General features: G+C 44.2%; 1 protein-coding gene across 2 annotated transcripts in view; it reads right to left on the minus strand.

Annotated features, from left to right (window-relative positions):
• SPEG (striated muscle enriched protein kinase) overlaps positions 1-14,014 on the minus strand; it is a 239,638-nt gene extending 225,624 nt beyond the window's left edge. Inside the window, exon 1 of one of the 2 annotated variants that reach the window (XM_073545451.1) lies at positions 13,358-14,014. In XM_073545451.1, the coding sequence (XP_073401552.1) occupies positions 13,358-13,793 (436 nt within the window). In that variant the 5' untranslated portion in view covers positions 13,794-14,014. The remainder of the gene's footprint in view (positions 1-13,357) is intronic. The other variant, XM_073545455.1, reaches the window with a different exon arrangement.
• Positions 14,015-15,028: the final 1,014 nt, after the last annotated feature.

Consider the following 15,028-nt stretch of genomic DNA (forward strand, 5'->3'; position numbering starts at 1 on the left):
TCTTTGCTTAAATTTATAGTACAGGTGAATATAAGAAAGTCTGTAATATAACATCAGATAAATCTTCATCTCCACTTATGAGCCATTTCTTACTCCATTGCCTGCAAAACTTATCATTCACTCTGGGAACTGCTAAGATACATCTTAACAAAATGGATTGCATTAGTCACCGAGGTGTCAGATTGCAGCTGCCTGCTAAAGTGTATGGAGAAGGGAGGGGGAGGAAGAAGAAGGAACAGAGTGAAAGATAGAGTCACAGACACACACAGATGGTGATTTCTAGTCATTCTCTATCACCCCAGTGCTGGATTCATAGCTACACTGCTCAATCCTGATGTACAATGTCCCCCATGCTGCTGCCCCGCTGCTTCTGAACATGTGCTACATGGAGAAGGGAGAGCAGGAATCCCTCATGTCCATGCGTACTGTGTATGGGAGACATTATACATAAAGTCTCCACTCACCAGCTCAGAGACAACTGAAAATTAGAACCTGGGTAAGGAAAAACTGGTGATAAATGCAGGATACAAGTCATATAATGGCCTGGAGAGTAGTGTTATTCCATATGTACTCGCACAATGCAGCTTATTCTAAAATGTCACCTTACTTTCCCTGTTCTAAGACTTCACTTTGTGCATAATTCACACAATATGATAGCAGCTGATCAGTGTGTGGGGGTGCTGGGTGGTGGCACCCACTGATCTGCCATGATCTACACTAAGCATATGTAATCAATATCTTAGTCCTGGGGTTTTCAAGAAATAAAGCAGTAATGAATTCCCTAGCGTATGCCGTCAATGTTTGATAATTGGAATCCAAACTTTGGAACCCTGACTACTATCTTCATGCTAAAGAGACCATGATGGTGAGTGAGCGCCGCTGCTTATTAATAATTTACTCATGTACTGTGATCCATCAGTCTGTACATCTGTGCTTTATACTGCAGCTCACCCTCTTTTGAGTAATTTGTAAGATTTCATTTTTATTTCAGTGTAACGGTTACGGTTTATAGGACTCTCCAGCAGCTGAGAAATTCTCACTTTGTGAAGATTTATTCTGTTTACACAATAATATTGATCCCATTTTACTCGCCTCCTTTGTTCTTGGAAAATAAATCAATTCTCGGCTGAGGCTCAACCTCGGTGATGAGGAAAATGTGCATCTGCCTCGTCCTCTGATGCACTCAGGACGGTCGGTGATGCTTGGAATACGATTTTTTTAGGCCCAGTTCAAAGATTAAGGTTATACTGGAGAAATCTCAGCAGTGGATAGTGGAGCTAAAATCATGTATATATTGATGTATAAATAAACTGCTTGGACAGTCATGACCTTCCATTGCTATTGGAGCATACAGGATATGAACAGATGTTTTCCATTTCGATCTATAGCTGCATCTATCTAATATCTATCACTCGTCATGGAAATTTATGGTATTAATGTGCTATGGACATTTTATTTGTCCTTCCTCTATTTGACAGAAAGACATAAATAAACCCGCTATATAATCGTAACATGATGGAAGGAGGAAGCTGGGGTGAATCAGAGGGCAGGAAAATTTCAGTAAAAATAACCAATGGTGTCAATATTGCACCCACTGTACTGAACAGTGCACAGAGCAGAGTTATCACCACCACCTATTGTAGTGACATTACGTATCCATCTGCATTCTGTATCGATCTGATAAACATTTATAAGTCATTTATCAGTTAGGAGTTTCTGTCTTTTTAGCGCCTTGTGTGCAGTTTTTGTATACGATTCCCTTCAGCCTAACGAGTGTGACGTCTGACTTGCAGAAAGTATTCTGACTGTGATTTATTGGATAACACCAAGACATTTGAAAAGAAATTAAAAGTTCCGCGAGCTTCTAGTAATATTTGTGGTTCGGTAATTTCAATATTTTTCCTTGCTGTCAATCTTTGCATCCAAATGCTGAAATCTATACAGCTCTAATGCATCTCATAGTGAAGAGTTTGTTACAATTGTGTCCATTCCAGACAATTGTTTGAGATGAACAGTGTACAGTCATGGCCAAAAGTTTTGCGACTGACACAAATTTTGGTTTTGACAAACTTTGATGCCTCTGGATTTTTAAAGCTTTTTGTTCACAGGGCCACTTAGTCATGACTCTGTCTTGTGACACAGTCTCTGATGAAGCCCCTTTAGACTGTTTGGGACATCTGGAAGGATGATTGTCCAGAGATGAGAAGATGAGCGCTATCATGGTTCCTGTGTATGCCAGCAGCAGTAACGCATCCTGAGACCGTGTGTGTGTGTGTGTGGGGGGGGGGGCAGGATTCATCCATGGAGGGGGCTTACTCACAATTTTCCCTAAGAGGACAGCCATGAATAAAAAATTGGATCGAAACTTTCACCAAGAGCAACATCTCCCAACAATGCAGGAGCAATGTGGTGATAAACATTGTTTTTTTTTCATCGTGATGGAGACCATGTCATGAGACAAAACTCTAAGTGACTTGGGAAATAAAACATTTCAATTTTGGGTCCATGGCCAGAAAATTCCTCAGATCTCAATCCCATTGAGAACTTGTGGTCAATACCCAAAAAGTGACAAACAAAACACAGAAATTGTGATAAACACCGAGCACTGATGAGAGAAGAACGGGCGGCCTTCGGTTAGGATCTGACCCAGAAGCTGATATCCACCTGCCGGGGCGAAGGACGGAAGTGTGGAGAAATAAGGGGCAGCGCTGGGAATATTGAGGCTTTACAGAAATTTCATGTATTTGTCAATAAAAGTGTAAAAACTAATGGAATGTTTATAATTGTACTTCAGTAACCATAGAAACATCCAACTAAAAGAGTGAAAACTGCAAAATGTGTGTCAGTTTGAAAACTTTTGGCAAGGTCTGTAGAGGGATATTAGGTGCACTGAAACATTGTAGCAACTCAATCTGGAAATGAGAGATTTGTGCTGCTGGTGTGTTTACATTAAAGACGATTGCCCGTCCAGGCTGGATGCTATTGTGACGAACTACTAAAACTACTTTTCTTTCGTAAGTCTTGAAATAAAGCACACTGGAATAAGATGCTACAAATTTATGAACCCCCTAAAAGGATTATCCAACATCATTCAAGTCTGCATTAGGAGCAAGCAGTACTGATGATATTACAAATCTGCACTCCTGCCAAGAAGAATGCACTGTGCTGATCCTGCATGATACTTGGCAGATTCAGTCACACAACCAACCTGTAACAGCAGCAATCAGAGCTGAGCTCCAATCACTGCAGTTAACCTCTAAACGCCGCTGTCAATCTCCGACAGAGCCATTAGAGGAAAACTTTCCTGTGGGATGTGCCAAACCCAACACAAAATCTCCTGTCACGTGACACTCCCCCCCCCCCCCAGTCATGCCATCATCGCAGGTGGGGTGCTGACTGATTAACATGATAGCCATTGCCTGGCTGAAAGCCCTCATGGCTGCCATGATAATACTCTGCAAAAAAAACCCTGTTTGGGAGAGAAGAACAGACAATTCGCGGCGCCCTAAGTGCGTAAACACAATATTGTAGTCTTTAAAGGGTGCACAATTTTATGCACTCACCTGATAGAAGACTAATATAGCTTTGGATTTTATATCCTCAAAAATCCTTCCTTTTGGGATATTTCTCAAAAGACAGGGCTTGCAGCTGGCCTCGGGTGGATCCAAGTGAATGAGCCAGGTTCAGGCTTACACAGGATGAGTAAATCAAGAAAAACACATCCAGCCCATAAACGGCAGCGCTTCCCAGGACTCACATCCAAAGATGATATTCCATATTTTTTTATTTCATAGGTTAAAAAAGAGATACAACGCGTTTCGGATACAGTGTATATCCTTCATCAGGTATCATAAAAACCTAATACTCTGGTGAAGCTCAGCCACAGGCTGGGCTTCATAGTAGACAGTGATTTTATTTATATATTGCAAAACAACAGAATAAGTGATCAATAAGACAATTGAAGGACACAAAACATGTCAAATACATTTTGTAAAGTATTAAAAATTCATAAAACATGAAAATTTCAATAGCTCATTTTTCTTCCTCATTAAAAATAAAGACATTAGTACAATAAAAAATATACAGTATATTTTTTGTATATCGACCACATCCGTAAAAGTATGATCTATCAAAATACACAATTATTTAACCTAAATATTAAATGCCATAAAGCAGGGAAAAAAATTAAATGCAAAACTTTTTTTTTTTTGGGAGGGGGGGTCTCCAGAGCTCCCTCCAAAAATGCAATGAAGAGCGATCAAAACATAGTAGGTACACCAAAATAATATCAATAAAAACATCAGCTCGCCATGCTAACAACAAGCCCTCATGCATTTCTATCAATGGAAAAATCAAAAAGTTATGAGTCTCGGTAAATGGTGACACAAACTATTTTTTTTTCTACAAATTACTGAACTTCTTTAAACCGTTAAAACGATACAAGTTTGGTATTGCTGTAACCATACTGGTTTGTAGAACCATATTAAAAGGTCATTTTTACTGCGCACTGAATGCCATGAAAAAAAAGATACAAAAAAATTATGGAAATGCATTTATTTCCCATTTCGCCCCGTCAGGATTTGTTTTTCTATTTTCAACTACATTGTATGGTAAAATAAATGGTTAATAAAGTATATAAAGCTAAAACTTGTCCCACAAAAACAAGCCCTTGAATGGCTACGTGAATAGAAAAATTAAAAAGATATAACCCTTGGAAGAAGGGGAGGAAAAACAAAAGTCTAAAATCCAAAATTGCCTTCAGTGGGAAGAGGTTAAAAAAATATAATTACCGTACCCAAATTGTAATGATCAATCGATACAGGACAGTAGAACTATTTTTCAGAGTTGGAAAAAAATAATGGAAGTTTACAGAATGGCGAGTCCAATATAAGTCCCATAAAAGTGAAATCTTTTATACAATTTCTGTTTTCATGGTGCCAAGACAAATGGGAAATATCAGTTATTGTCAAGGACAAAAGATGAAATTAGGGACAGATGGCGGCAAGGAATCCACAAAGTGGTAGGAGGCTGTGAATGAGCAAGTTTGCTTCTGTATGGAGGCTGAATTCAGCATGTTTGGGTGAAGACATCTTAGTCAACCTCCCCGGAGAATAAACACAAGATCTAAATTAAGATTGCCCGTTGCAGCAGACACGAAACCTGCCAGAGAAGTCATGCCTTGGCCATCCGCCTGGCCTGTGTCCCCTCTATCTACACGAGGCCGGCCTCATACATGACTGGTGATTACTCGGGTTATTAGACAAGGGCAGTAACGTTTTTGGAACGTTACGTTCTGTCCTGGCCTCGCTGCTGCGTCTGGTTAATCAATGACGATTTCAATCTTGTAGCAGCAAAATGATTGAGATGATCTAAAACTAGGCATGATGAATAGTATGTGCCCCCTTTCTAGAAAAATATATTTTTATATGATACCACTGATATCTACAAACCTATTGGGGGCCCAAGAAATTGCACTGAGGCCAAGCAAGGAGGTTTATGTCTTCTGAAAGCGTAGATCTGGAGTAGAGCCTCCAGGAGTCAGTTTAATGTCCTACACTAAGCACTCAATAGGCTCCCAAGTTTTCACCATACTGTACCCATTTAATATAGCTATATGGAACAGTAAACATACTGCTATACAGTGATCAAATACACAGCCAGATACATCAGTGAGAAACTTGTGGAGATCACATTTTGAGTGGCTGATACCTTCAATATTGAGTTGGCAGATTTTCACGGAGGGTCCAAGGTCTTTCATTTGAGGAGATACAGTTCAGATACAGTTCAGTGGTGAAACTTAAGCAAAAGGACACTGCCTAAATAATACTATCCTAAATCATAGCAATACCATAGAGTCCATATCATATTAATGCCTACAGAATAATATCGCCATATAGCAACCACAGTGGCAAAACTGTTCTAGCATATAAGGGGCGTAACTATAATGGCTGCAGTTGCTACAGTAGTAGCACCTCGGCCCTGGAGTCTGGTGGGGCCCAGAGTCAAGAAGAGCTGATATGAAACATGATAGCTGGGGACCTGTTGAAGATTTAGCAGTGCGACATAAGAGCTTCAAGGTACTCCACGGTAGCGTACCCTACACAGCCTATACAATAGTGCCATGTGGTCTAACTTGCCAACTCTCCTGGGATGTCTTGAAAGCTTAAGGGGAGACCTCTCAGTCTTTCAGAAGAATAGGTGAATCTCCCGGGTCCCGCCAAAACCACCCAAAGCCTCCAAGAATTTTCCATTTCTGAAAAGTATCTTGTGCTCCAGTGTCCAACCCTACATTCAGGCAGGCAAGGAAAGGGTCAAGAAGGGAGAGGGGATTTGGCATGGAAAGGAAATGGTATCTAAAAGCTTACATACTGTAGCTACAGCCAAAAAATTTCCAAAACATTGATCTTCCAGAAGAAAAACAGCAACAGTTGACAAGTATGCATATTATTCTGCAATAACCAGGGTGCTGGGTGTCATAGCCATGGGTCCATTTCCACTAGATCCATTATTTCCAATCTGTCCATCAGATAATAAAGTAGATTACAAAACACATAATGATGAAAGGTCCAACCACCAGGGTTACATCACATTTTAATTAAATAAAGCTAATGCAGTATAGTTTAGGGAATCTTCCTGGTGACACCAATGTGACATTGCAAGGGTAAACACACATTCTAATTGCTGCAGAGGGGCTCGGGATGTGTTTCATTATAGCAGAGTAAATTCACAGATCCCAGGGTCATTGTACACCACAAAATATCTCCAAGAATGAGATTACTATCTGGGAGCTGTCATGCTCGCCATGTCCGCCATGTCCACCATGTGTGTTTTGCCTCATGACCCTGGGAGCGGTGTGCACGCGCATCTCATGTCTGCTATCCTGCATGTTCCCTAGAGCAGTGTGCACACTCACCTCATGACTGTTGAGCTGCGGGATGCCTGCGTTTCTGCTCTGCCTTCTGTGATCGTCTCGTCATGTCTAGAACCCCTGATCATGTGTCCTTCCTATGTTCCAGCAGAGGCTGGTTCTGCATTCATCTCTGCATGTCTGGAACTCTGATCATGTGACCTGCCTAGGTTTCAGCACTGGTTGTGCAATCATCCCTGCATGTCTGGATTCCTGATCATGTGACTGCTCCCTGTGATCCTGGAGGATCTGAACTGAAAGTTCTTCCCCGGTCCTGACCCGGAAGTGGAGATGCTATGCCCTATATCAGACCGCCCCTAACTTTGCTCAGGGCCTGAGTATTGTGTTGCTTCCCTGCATGGCTGCTTGGTCTGCTGGGTTGCTCCCTCTATTCTGTGCCCTTGCACTTTGCTCTGTCGTGCATCTCTGCACACGCTCCGTGTTCGTATTCCATCTCTTGTCTCGTGCTTTGTCTCGTGTTGTCCTTCGTGCTTTGTTTGTCCTCGCTATGCTTCCTTGTTATGCTATGTTCTGTACCCTGTCCCTGACGTGTCTCTCTACACGTGCAGGCCTCCCTTCTGTACCCTGTCCCTGGCGTGCCACTCTACACGTGCAGGCCTCCGTTCTGTACCCTGTCCCTGGCGTGCCTCTCTACACGTGCAGGCCTCCGCTCTATACTCTGTCTAGTCCCAAGTCTCTCCCTTGGCCCAGCTCTGGGCTTCGGCCTACGCTCCGCTGCTAGACTCTGTCCCTAGCGTGTCTCTCCACACGCGCAGGCCTCGTCTTGTACTTTGCCCCTGGCATGCCCTCTGCATGCGCAGGACTCTGCCTCTTACCCTATGCCTTGTCTCTGATGTTTCGTGCGCCCTTGCACTTTTCGTACTAGGCTTTGCCGTGCTGTTTCGCACGCGTCTCTGTCCTGTACCTTTGCCTAACCCTGCCTTGTGGCTCCGTGCCCTCGTGCACGCGCCTGGTCGCCCTGTGCCTGCCTGTTGTGCCTCAGTCGTGCCGCCTCTAGTCGTGCTCGCCTGTGTGCCTCAGTCGTGCCCGCCGTCCAGTGCTATAATGGTTATCGGCTGTGTGAGCCGCAGCTGTGCCGCCTCTAAGTCGTGCCCGCCTGCTTATGCCACCGTCGGTACCGCCTGCCGGTGCCCCAGCCGTGGTTTCCGTGCTCCCTTGCACGCACGCTGGTTTTTGCACTGTGCCTTTTCGTGCTACTCTTGCACAAAGTCTCTTGCTTACTTTGCTCTGCTCTGAACTCTGTCTTGCCTGCCGGATTCCGTAACCTGCCGACCGCTGCCAGAGGTCCGGACCTAGATGACTGCGGCCTGATGTCCGGAGCTGATTTCCGCAGTCTGATTCCTGGACCGTCGGTCGATGCCAGCACTCCGGATTCCGATGCCACCGTACCCTATCTTGGTCCCTGGCGCGTCCTCTGCAAGCGCAGGCCTCCGTCCTGTATCTCCCTGGTGTGTCTCTTCGCACGCGCAGGCCTCTGTCCCTGTACCTGTCCCTGGCATGCCCCTTGGCATGCGCAGGCCTCCGTCCTGTGAACCTGACCCGGGCGTGTTCGTTGACACGCATCCTGTTTCTAACTTTGTCTTGTCTCCTTGCATGGAACCCTGGTTTGCTTACCGGATGTCCGGAACCTGCCGATCACCTTCAGAGCTACAGAACCTGATGTCCCGGTTGATCGTTGCCTGCTGTCCGGAGTCCGATGTCCTCGTGCCTCTGTCTACCATCTGCACGTACCATGCTTTGGACCTCGGCGTGCTCTTGCACGCACCTTGCTCTATGTACTCTGTCTGTTCACGTTTTGCACCTGTTATACCCTGAAGTGTTCCTCATGCCTTGGACCTCGACGTGCTCTTGCACGCACCTTGCTCTATGTACTATGTGTGTTCACGTTTTGCACCTGTTTATAGCCTGAAGTGTTCCTCATGCTTTGGACCTCAGCGTGCCCTTGCACGCATCTTGCTTTATGTACTTTGTGTGTTCACGTTTTGCACCTGTTGTACCCAGAAGTGTTCCTTAATGAAGTTTCCTTGAACTAACGTCTTGTCTCGCCTTGTCTTGTTTCCCTGAGCCAGCCGTCTGGTCCAGCTGCTGTGGTGGCTCACCCCCTTGGTCTTGCCCCTGACACTCCCTGTATAGGGGGTGGATTCTCACTAGGTCAGCTCGCCTTAGGTGGGTGGGTGCCACGGCCCAGAGGGTCAACTCATTCAAAAGGAAAACGACTCAGCGTAAGCTGACGCTCGTCACAGGAGCCCTGCCAGGATTACTTGATTTCATCTACATAGTAATGATGCTGACAATTGACTAAGAAAGCCATTTAGTAAAGTTACCGTTACACTTAGCGATGCACCAGCGATCCCGACAACGATATGGATCGCTGGTGCATCGCTAAGTGGTCGCTAGTGAGCTGCCAAACAGGCAGATCTCACCAGCAACATAGCAGGGGTCGGGGGTCGCTACTTACCTGTCAGACGCGGCGATGAAGACGTCCTCCTGCCCGCGTCCACGCGTCACTCATCGGCGCCACAGGAAGCCCAGCAGGAAGCTGACAATGAGAAACGGCCCAGGACATTCTCGCGTGATCAGCGATGGACAACGGGGGAGCCGGTCGGAGGTAAGTATCACACATAGCGATATCGCTAGCAATATCGCTATAACGTCACAAAACAAGTGATGTTATAGCGATATTGCTATCGCTATCGCTATGTGTAACGGGCCCTTAAGTCTTGTGATGCTGGAGTCCTGATTTTCCTTTGATGAGAAATCACTAGATTTCTACAATGCAAAGTTCTATACAATTCCTGTTAGTATCAATGTGTCCTTGTAATGCATGGACGTCAGTAGCTTTTTATTGTGTCCAGGGCTGGCGATAGCGGCAGGCAGACAAGGCATCTAACTAGGGCCCCCGGTCCCCAAGGGGCCCCCCGGCAGTGGCGTGCCAATAATTGCCGCACACCATGAGGCCGCTATGGGACCCTTGAGTCAGGGGGGCCCAGTACCAGTGCCGCAACCAACTGTATTGGATGCCGATACAGTTGAAAGCAATTATTAGGCTATGTGCCCACGTTAGCGTTTTTAAACGCTCAGGAAACTGATCCCCTTCCCAGAAAACGCGCGTTTTATTTCCGCGCGTTTCTTGCGCGTTTTTTGCACAAAAGACGCGTGTTTTTGACATGTTTTTATCTGCGCGTTTTCTGGGAACATTGGAAAAGGCTAAAAACGCTCAGCAATGTGGAAATTAATGAGCATGCTGCGTTTTTAGCCGCTAAGCGATTCCTGAGCGTTCAAAAACGCATGCATTGGCACAAAAAGCCAAAAAAAGCATGCAATTTAATGTGAAGCTTCTTTTAAGCGTTTCTGCAGCGTCTGAGCCGGCACAAACACTGCAGAAACACTTTAAAAAAATGCAACATGGGCACACAGCCTTAAGGCAAGAGCGTCAGATGGGGCGCATTATACTATATGGAGGACTATGGGGCGTGTATTATACTATATAGAAGACTATGGGGAGTGTATTATACTATATGGAGGACTATAGTGAGTGTATTATACTATATAGAGGACTATGTGGAGTGTATTATACTATAGGGAGGACTATGTGGAGTATATTATACTCTATGGAGGACTATGGGTAGTGTATTATACTATAAGGAGGACTATGTGGAGTGTATTATACTATATGGAGGACTATAGTGAGTGTATTATACTATGTGGAGGACTGTGTGGAGTGTATTATACTGTACGGAAGGCTATGGGGAGGACTATGTGGTGCACTATACTATGTGGAGGATTATGGGGTGTATTTTGCTAAAGAAGCAAAATGCTGCCTGTTCATTGAGTGATTGGATTGTTTATGCCGGAATAAAAATCATTGTTCTCAGCAGCACGTTGCTCAGTGAAAACTGCAGATATGCTGCTGATAACATGATACTGTATGGGGACAGATTGATTTACTAGTGATTGTTCTGTCCCCATCATTGTTCCTCAGTTGTTGTAAAAAGGCTTGGAAACGAGCATTGAATGACTTCAATATTGTCAATCACGCTCGTTTAGCTTCCTGAAATCAGCGCACGTAAATACAACCGAAATGATTGTGTGATGGTGCAATATGTGAGCATTTGGGGCCCCAATTTAAACTTTTGCCTAGGGCCCCACTTTGTCTAAAATCAGCCCTGCTTGTGGCTTCATGTGAGTATTCAGTTGTGTGCTTCAATATCTGGACCAAAAAGTTTCAACTAGGGTAATACATTAAAAAAGAGGGAGGAGGGGGACGCAGCTGCAGTTTTTCTCTCTTTGTGTCTGTGAGACTGCATGCTTTGAAATTGAAATAGGAGTGTGAGCAGCATGGTAAAAACATCTGAATGGACCAGAGCCTGAATATTTATAAAAACAGAGGCTTAACTACATCTAATAAGTACGGTATCTACCACCAGGGGCGGACATATCATTGGTGCAACCTGTGAGGCCACACAAAGGCCCCAGAGGTAAAGGGGCCCATTTCTACCTCCAAAGCGGGTGCAATTTTGCATTTATAGGAGCTCTTGGGCTGCAAACGTCCCATATATTGTTCTTGCACAAGGGCCCTTTTTTGTCTGTGTCTGCCAGTTTCTGCAACCCTTTTACTTACAGCTATCTTATGTTGAGGAAATATCTTCTTACATCAGCTTCTGATGTGTCACAGTACCATGAAAGAACCCAGGTTAAAATCGTTCCTGTGCCATAAGGAGCACTCAAAATTCCTCTGAGATGTCCAAGACTGACTTAAATGGTCACTGTCATTTCAACCAATAAAATTTGCATAAATCAATAGTAAAAGTGAATAGAGGAAACTTTGCAATATATCTTATTAGAGATATTTGCTGCTGTCTCCACTTATGAGCCATTTCTTCTCTTTCTGAAGTCATCATCCACTTTAAAAAAAACAGCCAAAGTTTATTCTACTCAAGAATGGAGGGATCAGATTTGAGCTGCCTATTAAGATCCATCAGGATGGGCGGAGACGGAGGAGTGATATACAGATCTTGCTGCTTCTTTCTAGTAAGAGTTTTATCTCACCCCAGAACTGGATTCACAACCACATCATTCAGCTCAACTATATAATGTTCTCCATGCTGTTGCTGCTTCTGAACATGCGCTATACAGAGACAGGATGCCAGGAATTCCGCATGTCTGTGTGTTTTGTATGGCAGATATCATCAACTAGCTCAGAGACAACTGAAAATTAGACTTGGCGTCTGTAGAGGGGAAAACTGGTGAAAATGCAGAACAACAGCCAAATAATGGCCAGAAACTGTAGTTTCCTCATGTACACACACAGGACAGCTTATTCTGAAAAGCTACCTGAGCAACAGGTACGCTTTAAGACACAAGTCTCACAGCACTGATAACATGCACGGCAATGCTTGATAAATGCTAAATATTGCAGACCTGTTTGCATAAGTGTTCATGGTATCTCTTAAGTACTTGGTTGTGAATCTCTAGCTCTGGCCTGAATTCAGAACTTCCTCAGCTTTGACCTCAGTGGAACAAGGTGGAAAATCAACCGAGCAGCACAATGACTTATGACTTAAAGTGCCCTCGTCTTTTACCAGCAGTGGAGGCTGCCATTCTGTAAAACCAAAATCTGCTGCATCATGATCTGTAATATCAGGTATCCATGTAGAGACCCTAGGAAATTGTCCTAAAACCAACTAAAAGGTCCTTTATTGGCCAATGTGGCAACATTTCGATTCAAAGACCTTTATTGGCCAATGTGGCAACATTTCGATTCAAAGACTTCAGTTCTATCAATTACATTTCATAAATATTTTAATAATATATAAAACACGGGATCATGCCTTATCTTGATTACTGAAGCACATAAACTCGGGACGGGGAGTGATTGATGCCATCTGAGCTATATTTAGGTTCCAGCGTCTGTCCCAGAAAACTCGCCCTTTACCCCTTTAAATATCAAACTGCACTGAGAGACGTGGAGGGGGATGTTCACTAATGCTGACACGATGCATTCATTAAAAGAGAAGGAATCTGTGAGAAGCGTGCCATAGTCACCGCAATTCCAATAATATTGACCTGTAGTTCTGGTAGACGGTGCTGTATACAAGATGTGAATCAAGGGTCACCACCAGGACGTGAGCTCGTCCCTTCCCAAACTTTTCCACATGAACTACCAATATTTTCCATAAGAAGGGTATCAACATTAATTAAAAAAAAAAATAAACAGAAATATTACTCAATACCCTCAACCCACAGACAAAAATGGGAAAACTGGGGGACATCCAGTGTGTCTCCTTCCTCCAATGACAACCGTTGTGTGATTTCCCATACAGGTTGTCACCCAGCCCTTCTGGAACCATATGACGACAGGCTTTAATTTACTAGGAATATTTTTATTTTACTGTGGTGGCCTATTTTATAATTGATAATGATCATTACCTTCTAAATCAATGATGGCAAGAACCGCGCTGGTGATGGCCTCCCCCATGGGATTCTCGGCGACGCAGGTGTACACTCCAGCGTCTTCCATCCTGCTGTCCCTAATACACAATGTCCCGTATTCCTCTGCTCCTGGATCCAGGGGCTCCTTATTTTTGTACCAGCTTAAACTTGGCACGGGGTTCCCTGCGACTGCCACCTTCAGGCTGATGTCACAGCCCGTCCCTATGGCAGCGTTTTTGAGCTTGCGGATAAATTGCGGAGGGCAAGGCTTGTCTTGCTGTTGCTCAGACATCAGTTTTGGCCTCTTTGGGGTGACAATAGGGCTTGGTGGTGCAGCCAACGTCTTGGTGAAGGAATGAGCTGTAGGAGCATAGGTGACTTGAGCCCCTTCCTTAGTTTTGCTTGGGTTCATCTTCACCTGGGTACGGTGCATGGTAAATATAGAGGCAGGGACCTATTCCAGGTGACGGAAAATGGAAATTAAGATTGTACAAAATTCCAGAAGGTTTGAACCAAGGTGCGGTCAAGAGTTAGCACCAACTTCTGCAAAGAGGGAGAGAGAATATGAGGAGGGGGCACCAGCCCCAGGGTTATAGGGTGATTGATGATGCAATATGCCTTTATCATGCAATAACTCTCTTGCTGATGGTCAATACAACTCATGGGTTGGGGAGTCCTGATGGTCCACCTGTGCACTTCCTCTCCTAGGCAGGGGCCTGTGGTAGTAGAAGACCTTGTACATGCCCCTAGGTCTGAGCCCCCTCTTCTTCTCTCTCTTCTCTTCAGGCAGCAATCTGCAAAAGAGACCCTGCAGACCTGCTGAACTCAGAAATGCCCCCCCCTTCCCCACAATCCCCTCCTTCACTATTCCAAAAGTGGCACTGACAGCTGCCTCCCCTACTGATATGTGACATAACTTGGCTGAAACTTCTCACCCCCCTACTCTTCTCTTCCACCCTCCTCTGTCCGCTGCCCCCCTCCACCACCTCTCTCTCATGTCCTAGTGCAAAGAATAGAAACTAGGCAGGAACTTACCATATTCAGATGACAGGAACCAGGGCGGCCTACACGGGACAGGAGCAGGTGGCTGCAAAAACGAAAAATTCTCATTGGAATATCAGCAATGACGATGTCAAAAATAAACATAAAATCACTTCAGGGGACAACTGGAGGACATTTGTGACAAAATTTGCAAGTTTCCGACAAGTTGAAAATAATGAATCAGGTGAAAACATCTAGAAGACATAAACTCTGCCCACAATGGCAAACATTAAAAGAAATAACAGGCGAAGACATATAAAATAGATTACAAAAAAAAAAGGTGCAAATGGAAAGATCAATATGGTACAATTTAAAAAAAAAATTGCAAAACATTAAAAACTCGACAAAAAAGGCGCAAACGGAATAGTGAATCGAGCGCAAACAGCATTTTTGATTTTGAACAAAATTCATGAACTACAGTACATGTGCCGCTTGGAAGAGTTTGTAGCCTTAAAAAAGTGAGTAAAAAAAAAAAATCGCAGATTTTGAATGGGGCTCTTTTATTTTTGGTTTTAAACTGTTTTAAAATGCTAATTCTGATTTGGGCCCATAGCCGCTAGTTCGTGAAGTAATGTCGGATTTCTGCAGCATTTTGAGGGCAATAATGTACTTTTATATTGTGGGACT

The sequence above is a fragment of the Dendrobates tinctorius genome, unplaced genomic scaffold (assembly GCF_039654945.1).
Source record: "Dendrobates tinctorius isolate UK_male_01 unplaced genomic scaffold, ASM3965494v1 ptg000143l, whole genome shotgun sequence".
Lineage (NCBI taxonomy): Eukaryota > Metazoa > Chordata > Amphibia > Anura > Dendrobatidae > Dendrobates > Dendrobates tinctorius.